The sequence below is a fragment of the Salvia hispanica genome, chromosome 2 (genome assembly GCF_023119035.1).
Source record: "Salvia hispanica cultivar TCC Black 2014 chromosome 2, UniMelb_Shisp_WGS_1.0, whole genome shotgun sequence".
Lineage (NCBI taxonomy): Eukaryota > Viridiplantae > Streptophyta > Magnoliopsida > Lamiales > Lamiaceae > Salvia > Salvia hispanica.
Genome location: NC_062966.1, coordinates 32,596,231 through 32,608,917, shown reverse-complemented (window position 1 = coordinate 32,608,917; position 12,687 = coordinate 32,596,231). Strand labels below are relative to the sequence as shown.

General features: G+C 37.2%; 3 protein-coding genes across 3 annotated transcripts; 1 reads left to right on the top strand and 2 right to left on the bottom strand.

Annotated features, from left to right (window-relative positions):
- Nucleotides 1-754: 754 nt before the first annotated feature.
- LOC125207983 (dihydroorotate dehydrogenase (quinone), mitochondrial) lies at nucleotides 755-4,879 on the bottom strand. The gene is made up of 11 exons (XM_048107513.1): nucleotides 4,493-4,879; nucleotides 3,821-3,903; nucleotides 2,860-3,183; nucleotides 2,508-2,760; nucleotides 2,068-2,148; nucleotides 1,856-1,963; nucleotides 1,752-1,781; nucleotides 1,497-1,634; nucleotides 1,346-1,383; nucleotides 1,173-1,272; nucleotides 755-1,047 (listed from the first exon to the last, which is right to left on the bottom strand). The coding sequence occupies exons 1-11, from the start codon at nucleotides 4,649-4,651 to the stop codon at nucleotides 973-975; spliced, it is 1,389 nt and encodes a 462-aa protein (XP_047963470.1). The 5' UTR covers nucleotides 4,652-4,879; the 3' UTR covers nucleotides 755-972.
- Nucleotides 4,880-6,177: 1,298 nt separating this feature from the next.
- LOC125207118 (probable acylpyruvase FAHD1, mitochondrial) lies at nucleotides 6,178-9,034 on the top strand. Its single transcript, XM_048106334.1, has 7 exons — nucleotides 6,178-6,430; nucleotides 6,519-6,684; nucleotides 7,398-7,450; nucleotides 7,649-7,711; nucleotides 8,138-8,188; nucleotides 8,288-8,405; nucleotides 8,687-9,034. The coding sequence occupies exons 1-7, from the start codon at nucleotides 6,317-6,319 to the stop codon at nucleotides 8,797-8,799; spliced, it is 678 nt and encodes a 225-aa protein (XP_047962291.1). The 5' UTR covers nucleotides 6,178-6,316; the 3' UTR covers nucleotides 8,800-9,034.
- Nucleotides 9,035-9,097: 63 nt separating this feature from the next.
- Nucleotides 9,098-12,687, bottom strand: LOC125207117 (condensin-2 complex subunit H2). The gene is made up of 11 exons (XM_048106333.1): nucleotides 12,365-12,687; nucleotides 12,189-12,288; nucleotides 11,710-11,816; nucleotides 11,479-11,621; nucleotides 10,937-11,393; nucleotides 10,678-10,853; nucleotides 10,417-10,608; nucleotides 10,282-10,332; nucleotides 9,988-10,089; nucleotides 9,752-9,910; nucleotides 9,098-9,684 (listed from the first exon to the last, which is right to left on the bottom strand). The coding sequence occupies exons 1-11, from the start codon at nucleotides 12,552-12,554 to the stop codon at nucleotides 9,337-9,339; spliced, it is 2,025 nt and encodes a 674-aa protein (XP_047962290.1). The 5' UTR covers nucleotides 12,555-12,687; the 3' UTR covers nucleotides 9,098-9,336.

Here is a 12,687-nt window from a genome sequence, read left to right as displayed (position 1 = left end):
AAACCAGTTAATTAATGTGTTGTACCTTAATTATATGTGAAGGTGGGGACAGACTTAGAGAGGTCGACCCTCTCATAAATAGTATTATCGGAAAACTCTATTAATCGGTCTTCGATGTAATGGGGAGCAAAATGAAATGATAAGGGGGAATGACAAAATAATTACAGCTAAATAATTAAAGTAATTATTGATCACAAAATTTAGTAGGTGATCTCTACTGCAATTTTACATGCATTAAAATTTGGAAAACGGAAACTACTAAGTTGATAAATTTACAAAATACATGAAACGAACTCAAAATATATATTGATCATTATAGACTACTAAAGAAAATATATAAAAATATACAAAAATCTAGGTAGTACTATTTCAATTACTAAATACTTAAATGTTTGCGCATTGAGGCTCACCAACTTTCCATCTATAGCAATTATGATTCGTGAAACATAAAATTTTCTGAACTCAAGATATTATAATCGGAGTAAAAATTATTTAAGAATATCAAAAGACAATGAATTGAAGGAGTAATATTTAGTTTCGTTATGATGAGACTATTAGCTAGTAATCTTCAGAATACTCAAAGATACGTGCCAATGACAACAACATACACATATCTTCTTTATTTCCATTCGAACCAGCCATCCCACAAGTGCCCCGTGATCCGGGAATATCACTTCGCCCCAATCACATTGGGGTTATTCAAGGTGAGCCCCGTATGCTGTTCACATTCCTTACATTTCTTAAAACATGTATCGATCCCAAATGGGCCACTTACTGCGGGAACATACCATAGAGAAAAGGTGGGCAAAACTTCCACTCTCTAAGCGTACATGACAAAAGTTACCTCCGAAGAATGTAAAATCACAAAAAACATAAGGAAAAAAGTAAATAATAAGTAAAAATTTGGCAAAATTTTGTATGAGGAATAATAGTGAACTGGCTTCAAATGAGCAGATTCTCTCAGCTCTGATGCTATCTGTAGTCGGCTCCAACAGCCTCATAAATAGACTTGAAACCATCCTTCTCTAAGCACTCAGCAAGCTCAGCCTACAAATACCATCAAACCAACAAAATCGCAACAGAATTAGCATAAAATTCCATCTGTCATCTTTCCTTTCAGCAAGCTTATTTCTCAAGAATATAAGACCATAAAAGGAGAAATCTGTGTGTACCTTTATGGTAGGTATGAGGGCAGGGCCACCGTATGCAAATGCAGTATACAGCTGAACGAGAGTTGCTCCAGCCCGAATTTTTTTGTATGCATCCTCTCCACTGTAAATATATTAGGTTAAGTTCATTGACGACTTGGATACAAAAAATATGCCAAGAAGGTTAAACTTTCTACCTGCTAATACCGCCACAGCCAATTAAAGGAATCTTTCCCTATAATAAGATTAAATGTGTTGCATCAATCAAGGTGTAGAATAGGAACAATATCAAATAGCCCGTGGAGATCTCTTTAGTAAGCGGATAGAAAGCATTTTCAAGCTCAATACCTTTGTAAGAATATACATGTCCTTGAGTATGTCAGTCGATAAACTCAAGAGCGGCTTCCCACTCAAGCCGCCTGTTTCTTCTGCAACAGGATTACCTTTAACAGCTTCTGGCCTTTGAATGGTTGTATTCGATATGATCTTTACGAACAAAAGAATGATTATAGATTTCGAGAGTATATATTTAGTCAACAAGATCTCCGTAAGAATGATCTAAAGCAAGCTATAGAGTGAGATGAAGATATTGATTTAACGTACCAATCCATCTACTCGGAGAGCAAGAGCAACCTACACACAAGAGAACAAATCTTCAAAAGCCCGCTGGAAGAAAAATACTAGTGACAAGATAGATGTGTGCATACCGCTGCAATATCTTCAAGGTCCTGTTTAGACAAGTCAGGTGCAATTTTCACAATCAGCGGAGGTGGCCCGTCCTCAGCCCATTGCATTTCATCACGAGCTGCTTGAACCTGGCCCAAATTAAATATTATTAGTATTAAGTATATATGAGCTTGATTGGAGTGTATGGCTCCGATCAAGATCAGGTGATCAGATTAACAAAGAGGACTATTACCTTTTTGACAAGGTCTTTCAACTGTTTTCTCCCCTGAAGTTGTCGCAGTCCGGGAGTATTAGGAGATGAAATGTTAATAACCTACACGGAAACAACTTTGTATTATATTATCAGAAAATAGTTATTCAACAATTATATTGAAGGATCTGATATTTTGAAGGTGAGATTTTCACAAGTATTACACGAGAGAAAAGCAAACAAAGATTTTTCAACAGAATATTGATAACCTCCCCCCTCCAACCTCTCCGTCCATCATAGAAGGTCACAACTAGAGTCTGCCTTAAATGGGCCGCTACATAAAAGAAATTATGCTTACGCATGTTTCATTTTTAAGTTGCATACATCAGTGTGGATACTAAAGCAGAAACATTACATGCTCAATAAAATGTGATGCCAATATTATATAAGTACCGCTCGGAGGAATAAAATAAAGCATATACCAAGTAATCAGCATACTGAGATAATGTATGAACTCCTTGTACGTAATCAGATGCAGCATCTTCACTGGACTTATTCTTTCCAAGGTTAACTCCAAGAATCCCTGGCCCAGCTTTCCCTCCTTGTACAACATCGTCTCCTGACAGAGATGTACTGCTGGATGTTTCTAACTTCCTTTTACCATGTTGGGCGCCCAGCCGCTTTGCTACGGCAACAATTCCTTCACTGTTGAAGCCACATCTATTGATGATAGCACTGCAACAAACACTCAGATAGTTGAATAGGATGACAAAATCCCATGAATGATGGTATAAGCATTTGGTAGTGGATTTCGGTTGGAAGGGACAATCTTACCCTTCATTCGATAATCGAAATATACGAGGCTTTGGATTACCCTCCTGTGGAACTGGAGTGACTGATCCAACCTCTACAAAACCAAATCCTAACCCAAGTAATCCCTCAACAGCCTCAGCATTTTTGTCAAAACCAGCAGCAAGACCAACTGGATTGGAGAACCTCCTCCCCCACACTTCAATTTCCAAAATGGCTGGATCTGGCCTCTTCTCCACAGGGACCCACCCCCGTGCTGCAGCAGTAACTGCCAGTCGGTGGGCAGCCTCTGGATCCAGGAGTGCAAAGAAAGGATTGACTAGCTTGGTTGCAGAGAATAGCCAGCCACTGCATGTTCAAGATGTGTCAAAGTAGATATTTACCTAAGGTGAAGCATATCGAAACGGCTCATAATACTTGGACTTCTTTAGCTATTAAATTCAAGACAGAACATCGAAAAAGTCCTTCATATCTCAAAGACAAGCTCAAATATCTATATTCGAACCATGACCCTGTTTTCCTAGTGAAGTTAGTAAACGCATTTCCAGTCTAGTGTTTAATATAGGTTCAAGACTCATCCCACAAGAAACCAATCTTTTAATAGTAACTGAATATTCAGCCTCACATGTTTTCATGTACTTCAATTGTTCCAGTTTGGTACTCATTCCACAAGATTAATGCTACCAAACTTTTAATAGTAACTGAATATTCAGCCTCACATGTTTCCATGTGCTTCAATCGTTCCAATTTGGTGTTCGAACTATTCTTTGTCCAGATTCTTTTCAACATTTAAAAACAATTTAAAAAACTGAGGAAGTAATTCTCTGCAGAAAGCAAGAGTATTCATATGAGCATCTACCTAAGTATACAAGTACATCTTATGAAGTGAACATAACTCACAATCAGAAACCTTACCCAATCTTTGCAAACCTGAGTTCAATCGAAAGTAGTGCATTTTAAAGAAGAAAAACGATAATTCATTTACCAGAAAGTTGCTTCATCTACAGTACTTGCATATGCACCTCCACCTATAAGTAGACCTATACCAGCTGCTGTAAATAACCTACCCTGCAGTTCATATACACACTAAGAATTTTGAAACAAATAGAGCAATACAACTAAAACAAACTAAAAATGTTCATAATTGCAATTTCAAATATATCAAGCTCAAATAACTTCATTTGGAAGAAAAAATGGCACTAGATCCGGCGCACATTCCGCTTCGACTAGCACTGTAGCTCCAGTAATCACGTATCAATTAATTACTCAATAAGATGATCTCACAGAGAGAGCAGACATGATTGATTAAAAAAGTACTAAGAGTTTACATTTTTCCATTCTTGGAAAGAAAATTGAAAAGCAAGCCCTTTACTTAGTACTCCTTCTTAACAAAACAACTTCAAATAAGATAGAGATATCAAAAGCAGAAAAACAGCAGATCTAACTCCATTAATTGTATTTCCCTTTTTTCAATTTTGTTCCAGAAGATTGCATCAGCCTGTTTAAAAACAACCCCAGGTAAAAATTAAAAAAAATAAAAAATATCCCAACTCCGTTTTCCTATCTATGCAGCTGAATATCATAAAAACCAGATACTCCCATTTCCAAGCTAAAAAGCAAAATAAACAGAAAATTGGAAAACATAAACAATTGGTACCTTCTTAGGAAAGTGGGGAACTTTGTGGCGAGTTGGAGGCGGTGCAGCAGAGGCAGCTGAAGCTTCGCTACAGAAACAATTCCTCGAAACATTGGTGGGCCTAACATTCCGATTGAAAGAGCAATTTCTTGCGAATTTGAGAGCCAACCTCGTCGCCATTACTAATTCCAAGAAAAAACAGGCAAAAGGAAAAGCCTGACAACGCCCAGCCCTGCGTATATACGTGTGTGTATATGTATATTATGTATGTATATGCGCAATTGTGGGTTCAGTTGCGAAATTGTAAGGATTGTGCGTGGGAGAATCTGTGTTTTTGAGGTTAGCAGAAATTTGAAGAGGGAAGGAGCGGCGTACCATAATCCAGGGTTCACTTTTTCCTTTCTTTTTTGTTTTTTTTAGAACTCTTATTTTATTGGGTGGAAAAGTTGTTTTTTTGGAGATTATAATATATATTTTCATTTCAGTTTATGCTCGATGTACTAATATGAATATATTCCCACTCTTATATTTCATTATCGAACAATTAAAATCCCTGTCCCGTATCCCGGATAATTTGTCCCATATTTTTATTTCAATCCGTCCAACATAATTTTTCTTATTTCACTCTTTATAAGAGTACCATTTTCGATAGCAGACTTCATATTCCAATAACTTATTTCTACTCACATTTTATTATATAATTAATATATAAAAATAAATTCACATCTCACTGACTTTTTCAACTCACTTATCCGATTCTTAAAACTCTATCTTTATTTTATTATTATACTACGTTAGATTTTTAGTATTGCATTGGTCAATTCGTCATGACTCATGTACAAATGGAATTATTATGCATAGTTAGTTGTTTGAGTTAAATCCAATATAGACGGATATGCTTGAGTTGATGTACTAATAATTCTATTTATGCAGGGTTACGTGTTACCTTATCTTTCACTCTTATCTATTTGAGCGCATAATTTGAAAAATATTCATCCATTCCTTAAAAATAAAATTAGTATTATTTTTATTTTTATTTAAAAAAACTTTTCATAATAAATATTCCTTCCGTTTTTTCATAGTTAAGGCGAAACTTTTCGGCACGAAATTTTAAAAATAATATTGAATGTATTAAATAAATAGATAAAAAATAAGAGAGATGAAAAGTAGAGAGAATAAAGTACGGAGTATAAAGTAAATAAAGTAGAGAGAGTAAAGTATGAAAGAAAAAAAAAGTTACTCATGAAAATGACTCAACTATAAAAAAACTTCTCGAAATAGAAAAATAACTCAACTATGAATAAATAGAGGGAGTACTCCCTTAATAGTACTTATTCCACTAATAATACTATTATTACAATTTATATGTTTTTTTTACTAATTATGTATTAATATATATACTCACAATTTAATATAAGTATTACTAATATTTAATAAATTCTATTAAAAGAGGTAAAAGTAAAATATTCTCTGTCCACTAATAAATATTTTCAAAGTTTTTATTTTGTACTAAAATTCGTATTGTTTTTAAAAATTTTATTTTTAGAAACCGGATGGAATATTTGCACAAAAATTTTAAACCGACAAATTATAAAAAATTGGAACGAATGACCATTTCGCCACAATTGCAATTATTAATGAAATACCTAATCAACTTTTAATTGGAAAAATTCCTTTAAAGAAAGAAAATTATTTTAGCAGCTATTTTAATGGAACGTACAAGTACTGAGGCGATTAGTACAATCTCCTTTCACCTAAACATCGAGTGATAGATCAGATTATCGCCGCCGTGGAAGTGGAGTAGCACTCTCTTCTTGCGTAGTAAAACCACCAATTCATCGGAATATGGCCACGTCAGCTTCCGCGATTCAGAAGCTTCTGACCGTCGGAACCAAAATAATCGGTGTAGGTCGCAACTACGCCGCGCACGCCAAGGAACTCGGAAATGCTGTGCCTAAGGTTGTCCCTTTTTCCCCCTTTTTTCACATTTATCTGCATTCTTGCACTTCAAATTGTGCGTGATCTGGCCTTTGATGCGTGTTTAAAGGAGCCGGTGCTGTTTCTGAAGCCGACGACGTCGTATTTGGAGAACGGCGGTAAAATTGAGGTGCCGGAGCCGCTGGAGGGGCTGGATCATGAGGTCGAGCTGGCGGTGGTTATCGGTCAACGCGCCCGTGACGTGCCGGAGGCCACTGCGATGGACTACGTTGGAGGTATTAATTGTGATCAAAATTGAATTTATTGTTAATCGGATGGTATGAAAAACGTTTTTTTATACCTGTTGTTCTGAAATCATTAATGTGCACACGTATGTTGGTGATGTCAATTTAACTTCTTCGTGCGGAATTTGGGGGTAATGTGCAAGAACTAGATGAAATACATTATGGAAGATATGATGCTATCATGCTCATGTGGGGATTTTCACATTGGAGAGTTGGGATTTATGTTTTTGGAGTTGTTAGAGGATTCTGGATGCACTCAATTCAACATCATGAATCTATTGAGATGCATATAACTGAGTGTTATGTAGTCTAGACGTTTCTTTTCCAATTCTCGCTGTATTTGTCAATACCTTCCCACATTATTAAGCAAGCGGCAGAAAGAGAGATTTGATTGCATATGCATATCTTAGAGAATGGTAGCTTATTTAGTCATTAGATCACATGTGGTGGGAATATAAAGTAGAAATCTTTGCTAATTGCGAGAATTGTGTTATAGATGGAATATGGGTGGCCTGGGTCCATATGGATGGCTTGCCGGTCTTGTTTTCTCATTCTTGCTAGAACAAAAGGAAGCTAGGGATAATAAATAGCTTGTATTATCCATGAATTTGCAGGATCTTAAATTTATGTGTATCTTGCTTGGTCATGATGTTCAGTAATTATCTTAGGTTTCTGTTCTTAGTGATGACACTCTTGTGTTTCAGGTTATGCTCTTGCTTTGGATATGACTGCAAGGGAGATCCAATCTGTTGCTAAGGTATGTGTGTTGTTACGTTGAATAAAGTGTGCTCAGCACAAAAACTGTCATTTGAATTGTGCTTTTGTCTTCCTTGTAAATTAAAACATCTGCTCTAGGTTCTTTTTGTGCACAAGTTATTAGCATTGGAGTTCTCCTCGTGTTTGTGTCCTTTTCAAGTGCATTTATATTTTTCACCGATTTTATTTTGTGCCAAAGTCTGCAGGTCTTCCGTGGTCTGCAGCTAAGGGGCAAGATACCTTCACCCCGATCAGCTCTGTTGTAAGGACTCATCATTATACTTTTGTCCCCCATTTCTTGATTTAAAACTACTATGTGCTTCCTAGTTAATTCTTCCTTGTATTGATATATATTATTTGGATAGGAGCATATTGAATCGATCTAGTATAATACTATTTCATAAGATTGACTCTTTTCTGATCTTTGCGACCATCTGTGTTATTTCTTTTCTTTTTTCATTTCCTTTGGGTGGGTTGTTTTATGGATTTTGTTTCTAAAGTGAACCAAATGTTGTGGTTTCCCTGCAAAGACTGGTGGCAGAAGAGTGTGGTTGAAGAATGAATTGGCTTTATGTTCATGTATAGCAATTTTTTTGTGATATACTTAGATTTATGGGGTCCTTTATTTATAAGCACTAATTTGTTGTAAGATTCTTTACACCTAAGTTTTTTTATTGTATCTGCACAGTTGCCAAAATCCATGTTGCCAGACCCTCACAACATAGAACTCTGGTTGAAGGTACTAGATGTTGTTAAGTACTGTTAGCTCCTTATTCTATAGTCTACACTTAACCCACTTCCTTTATATTGCTTTCACCAATAAAGCCTCTCTTTGTAGGTTGATGGACAAATTCGGCAAAAAGGATCGACGAGTGATATGATATTTAAGATCCCATTCTTGATTAGCCACATCAGCTCTCTCTTTACGCTTCTTGAAGGCGATGTCATTTTGACAGGTATGCGTCATAACATGAAACAATAGTTGCTGTTTTACTACATAAATGAAAGTTGTCTCAATGTAACCATTGGATTCAAAATGTACTTAGGAGTTAAGGGGTTACTTTTCTAATAGTGCTAAAAATAGGCATATTAGAGAGACACTTAAAACACAACTTTCTCCATCTTTCATGAATAAGATCAATCTTTATCAATTTATCATTCTCTCTCTCAGACACACAACAGAGTATTGTGATTCCTGTAAACTCAATTCGTCTGGTATTATTATTTCCCTCTGCAGGGACTCCTAAAGGTGTTGGCCCTGTTAAGATAGGTCAAAGAATTGAAGCTGGAATTACTGACATTTTGGACATTCATTTCGATGTTGAAAGACGCAATAGAGTGATTCATTGAGGAACCAAATACATTCACTTCTGCAGCAGTTAAAGACCCCCCCCCCCCCTTCTTGCATTTGCTTGTCATCTTCTCTAAGTCTCAAAATCTAACAATTAACAAAGCATGTGTAATGGCTTTGGAAAGACTGGGAATTTATCCCACCATGAAATGATAACTGCTCCTTTTGAGAGCTACAGACTATGTAGAGGTTTTTATTCGAAATTTATAGAATAAAAGGAACTTTGTTGATCTACGTGAATGCTATTTGGCTGGTGATTATTGTCAAGACTTGTACACTCCTAAAAACAAGCAATTGTTGAAATCTCAAAATAGTCGTGAAATAATGCAATGTACTATTCTTCCAGTTAAAATGATACAAAGTCAAATATTATTACATACACATTAGCTTTCACTTGGTTAAGTCAATATCCTAAAACTGCCATGCAACATCTTCATCCCTCTTCCACCTCCACTTCCCGCAAGTATATAAATGCGTTGTCCGCTTGGATTTCTGGCAGAGGATGCATAGCTGTATCTGTCTACTAGGTAGAATCTTTATCCCTCTAAGTTAATGTCTAATGGTGCAACCATAGGCGATTTTCTTCTCTTCTTGCCTTCAGGGGTGCATCGAGCTTTGCTGGATTTTCCTATGCTTATGGAGAATCTGCAGCTTGAGGGATACCCCTGAGGTGATGATGCGACGCAGTTTTCCTTGCCCTTGTTCTTGACTTTGGCATGTCTTCTCACTAAAGGAGACTTGGCTCTCTTTTTAGATGACTGAAGAAGGATTCCCTTTTTCCTCTTATTCTTGAGCAATTGGAGATGGAATGGATTCTTGTCCGAATGGCAAGTTGACGTGCTGGCTTGGATGCTTCTCACCAGATCAATGTCTCCGTTGTTCACCTGAAAAGTTGAGGTTGCGGTCAAGACTCATCTCCTTACTATGAACGCAGGAAAGTTAATTTTTTACCAGTTGCAGAAGAGCTGAAAAGGTTCTAGCAACATCATGCTTCTCTTGGCCTTTGACTACGTCACCAAATGACAAGGCCTTCCCATCATCTCCTTCGGTGGATAGCTTATCAAGAACTCTATCACCATATTTGTGAATATCGAATGGTGGCCGTGCTTCCTGAAGATGACATAAATTGGTACTGTTCTCTGATACACAACACACACACACACATAATTTTTATTAAATTTACTCACTTGCTCTTCCAGACTGTGGTCAATTCTCTGTTTCCAAGAAGAAACTCGAGCAGCCAATTCTGTCTGCTTCTCGTTTTCAGCAAGGGTTTCAAGAAGCGTATCCTACAATGACAGATCGACAAAGGGTGAACAAAATCAAATGGAATTTATGCTGCTCTAGTGATTTGAATATATATGATAATAAGTCTTAAATCCCTCAAAAAAAATCAAATTATTCAAATCCAACAGAAAAGTTTTCCTTAAACAGCAATATGTATCATTTCAATGGAGGGAGGCTGCATAAGAGGCCCTCACCAAGTGAGAACGACACAGATCTTCAAGGTTTGCATGAGAGTCCACATTTTCCTGCATAGGTATGAGAGGCTTAAAAGGTAGCCCACAAGATTCTGTTACTAGTGCATTGAGCTAACACACATAAAATCAACCAACCTTATCTTGAGAAGGAGGTTCATTTTCATGGTTGAATGTTTTATCCGGCATGTCAAAATACGATGGCCCAATATCTGGATCTTCACTCTCATATCCGTTGTCTTCATATCCATTGTCGTCAGCATTGCTTTCAGGATTGGATGAGGTGGTGTCCTTTGTTCTTTTCTCCCCCAGAACTAGTGATTGCCGCAGCTGCAGAGAGAAGTTAGTTCATGAAATCAAAGAAAGTTAACTGGCAAACATAATCATCAAAGCAGCAACCTTCTCATATAGGGAAACAGAATCTGATCTTCCAAGTTTTTTGGAGGCATGTAATTTTGCTTCCCAAACTTCATTTAGTTCGGGGCTAACAAGACTACTATGTTTCGCCAGTGGGAATTCCGCAGTCAAAGATTGATGCTTCCTTGAACCAACATTTAGCCTCATTTTACCTTTCACTGCATGACAGAAGTATGAGATCAGAAATGCATTTTACATATCAATTTCAGTGTGCATCAGATTAAAGTAGAAAATCAAGAACCTTTTTTATAAGGTTTAACTTTCAAGTTTCCTGGTTCGTGGGGATTTAAAGGTTTCCATGGATCATGATCATGATCATCATCATCCTCATCAGAGTCATTGAAGTCTCCAGGTTCTGAATATGCATCTCCCATTCCAAATCCATCATCATGGTCTGCAAAACCACAAGCAGGAGGTGTATGCCCAACATTGCAGTCCTTAGATTCAAACCTTTGATCAACACGAGGTGACTGGAACATATTTGCATCATTTTGCTTTTTAGCAGACTGCTTTTGAGCAGTTCCCCCAGTTTGTCTTGATGGAGACAGAAAGCTCTTACGGCCCTTAGAAGTTACAGAGCTCACCCTATGAGCATTTATTGGCTCTTTACCAGCTTTAGAATCAAGAAAATTGTCAATAGCAACGGCATCACAAGAGTCCAGCAGAATGAAATCCCGGTAAAGATCACATGTCGCTAACTGTAACAACAAAAATCATCCATTATTTTTGGATTCGGATGTGAAGAATTAGTGCACAAATACCAAACAAGTGACATTACTCTACCAGATACGACTCCAGTTCCCCAGCATCACCACCAGCATCCAAGCATTCACCTTCTAGCACAACTATATTTGCAGGGGGGCGCATAAAATGACTGGGTGGGACATCTCTACAAGTCGCATCATCCAGCAAGTTCTTTGTATCAACTGCAATATGAATAGACCACATGTCTTCAACTATCATTTCACAAAAAAACTTTCACAACTGCAAGGCAGAAACATGTAAACAACCTACCAGGTATATCATCTAAACCCCAAAAAGGATCATCCCCTTCTTCTTTTGCACTCCGTGCACCAGTTGAATCTGGCTGAGTAGATGGACTTTCTTCTTGATTTTCTTGACTGTAAGAACAAACATAATCATTTTATTTTCCAACATGAAAGTTATTTGTTACTCTTCAGCATATGTCTAGCTTTTTAGCAATCAAACCTCCAACTGAAATTCAATTTAATATCTACTGAAGCGCTATCAAGAAATCATTGTTTTATAATGAGAAACAGCCTGAATTTTTTTGTGAACCAAGTCAGTAGAAATGAATCAGCTACTGCCATCACCTCTCCCAGCTCAATACTAAACATTGCAAGCACACATTCACTAAATGCAGGAAATCCCTCCACACCCCTCCTTGAACTTCATATTGAACAAACAAGAGCAACATGTATATAAGCCCTAAATAATATCCCAATTAAGCAAAACAATATAAAAAGTCTAACCTTTTCTTTGAGATGAAATCCAATGCATGGACAACCAATGAATACAAATACTCCACTTTCCTACTATACACCTGCACTGACCCCTGAAGCAGCAAAGCAGCTGCAAAAATTCCACCCAACGAAAAATAATTCAATAAACAAAAAACCTCGTGATAAAATCACATGTTTTGCCCTACCTTCCGCAAAATTCACAGATAAATCGGCATCGTCCTCGCTTGAGATATGTCCGGAGCAAATCTTGAGCAAGTATTCCTCCAAATTCTTCGCCAAATCGACGGTCCAGTTGGACTCTAGGTCGCGGAGAGGCCGCACCGTCTGCAGAAATCTCCCGGAGGAAGATTCGAGGCTGTCGATATCGGCATTCATCTTCGGCAGATAAAGTAGAATCCTTCCATCAGTTCTAGTATTCAGCAAGGTGCTCCCATTGCAAGAAATCTAGGGTCCTCAAGATTGGGAATTTTGATGTGGTGTGCTTCTGTGTGTGTGTGGCTGTGTGTGA

Bases quoted from the DNA above. Each gene is read 5' to 3' on its own strand.
- LOC125207983 (XM_048107513.1), bottom strand. From the start codon at position 4,651: ATGGCGACGAGGTTGGCTCTCAAATTCGCAAGAAATTGCTCTTTCAAT. The intron at 2,761-2,859 runs GTAAGATTGTCC...TGTTTGTTGCAG, and splicing joins TTTCGATTATCGAATGAAGG to TGCTATCATCAATAGATGTG. The intron at 1,273-1,345 runs GTAGAAAGTTTA...ATATATTTACAG, and splicing joins GGCTGTGGCGGTATTAGCAG to TGGAGAGGATGCATACAAAA.
- LOC125207118 (XM_048106334.1), top strand. From the start codon at position 6,317: ATGGCCACGTCAGCTTCCGCGATTCAGAAGCTTCTGACCGTCGGAACC. The intron at 7,712-8,137 runs GTAAGGACTCAT...GTATCTGCACAG, and splicing joins TCACCCCGATCAGCTCTGTT to TTGCCAAAATCCATGTTGCC. The intron at 8,406-8,686 runs GTATGCGTCATA...TTCCCTCTGCAG, and splicing joins AGGCGATGTCATTTTGACAG to GGACTCCTAAAGGTGTTGGC.
- LOC125207117 (XM_048106333.1), bottom strand. From the start codon at position 12,554: ATGAATGCCGATATCGACAGCCTCGAATCTTCCTCCGGGAGATTTCTG. The intron at 12,289-12,364 runs GTAGGGCAAAAC...GAATTTTTGCAG, and splicing joins ATCTGTGAATTTTGCGGAAG to CTGCTTTGCTGCTTCAGGGG. The intron at 10,333-10,416 runs GTTGGTTGATTT...ATACCTATGCAG, and splicing joins AACCTCCTTCTCAAGATAAG to GAAAATGTGGACTCTCATGC.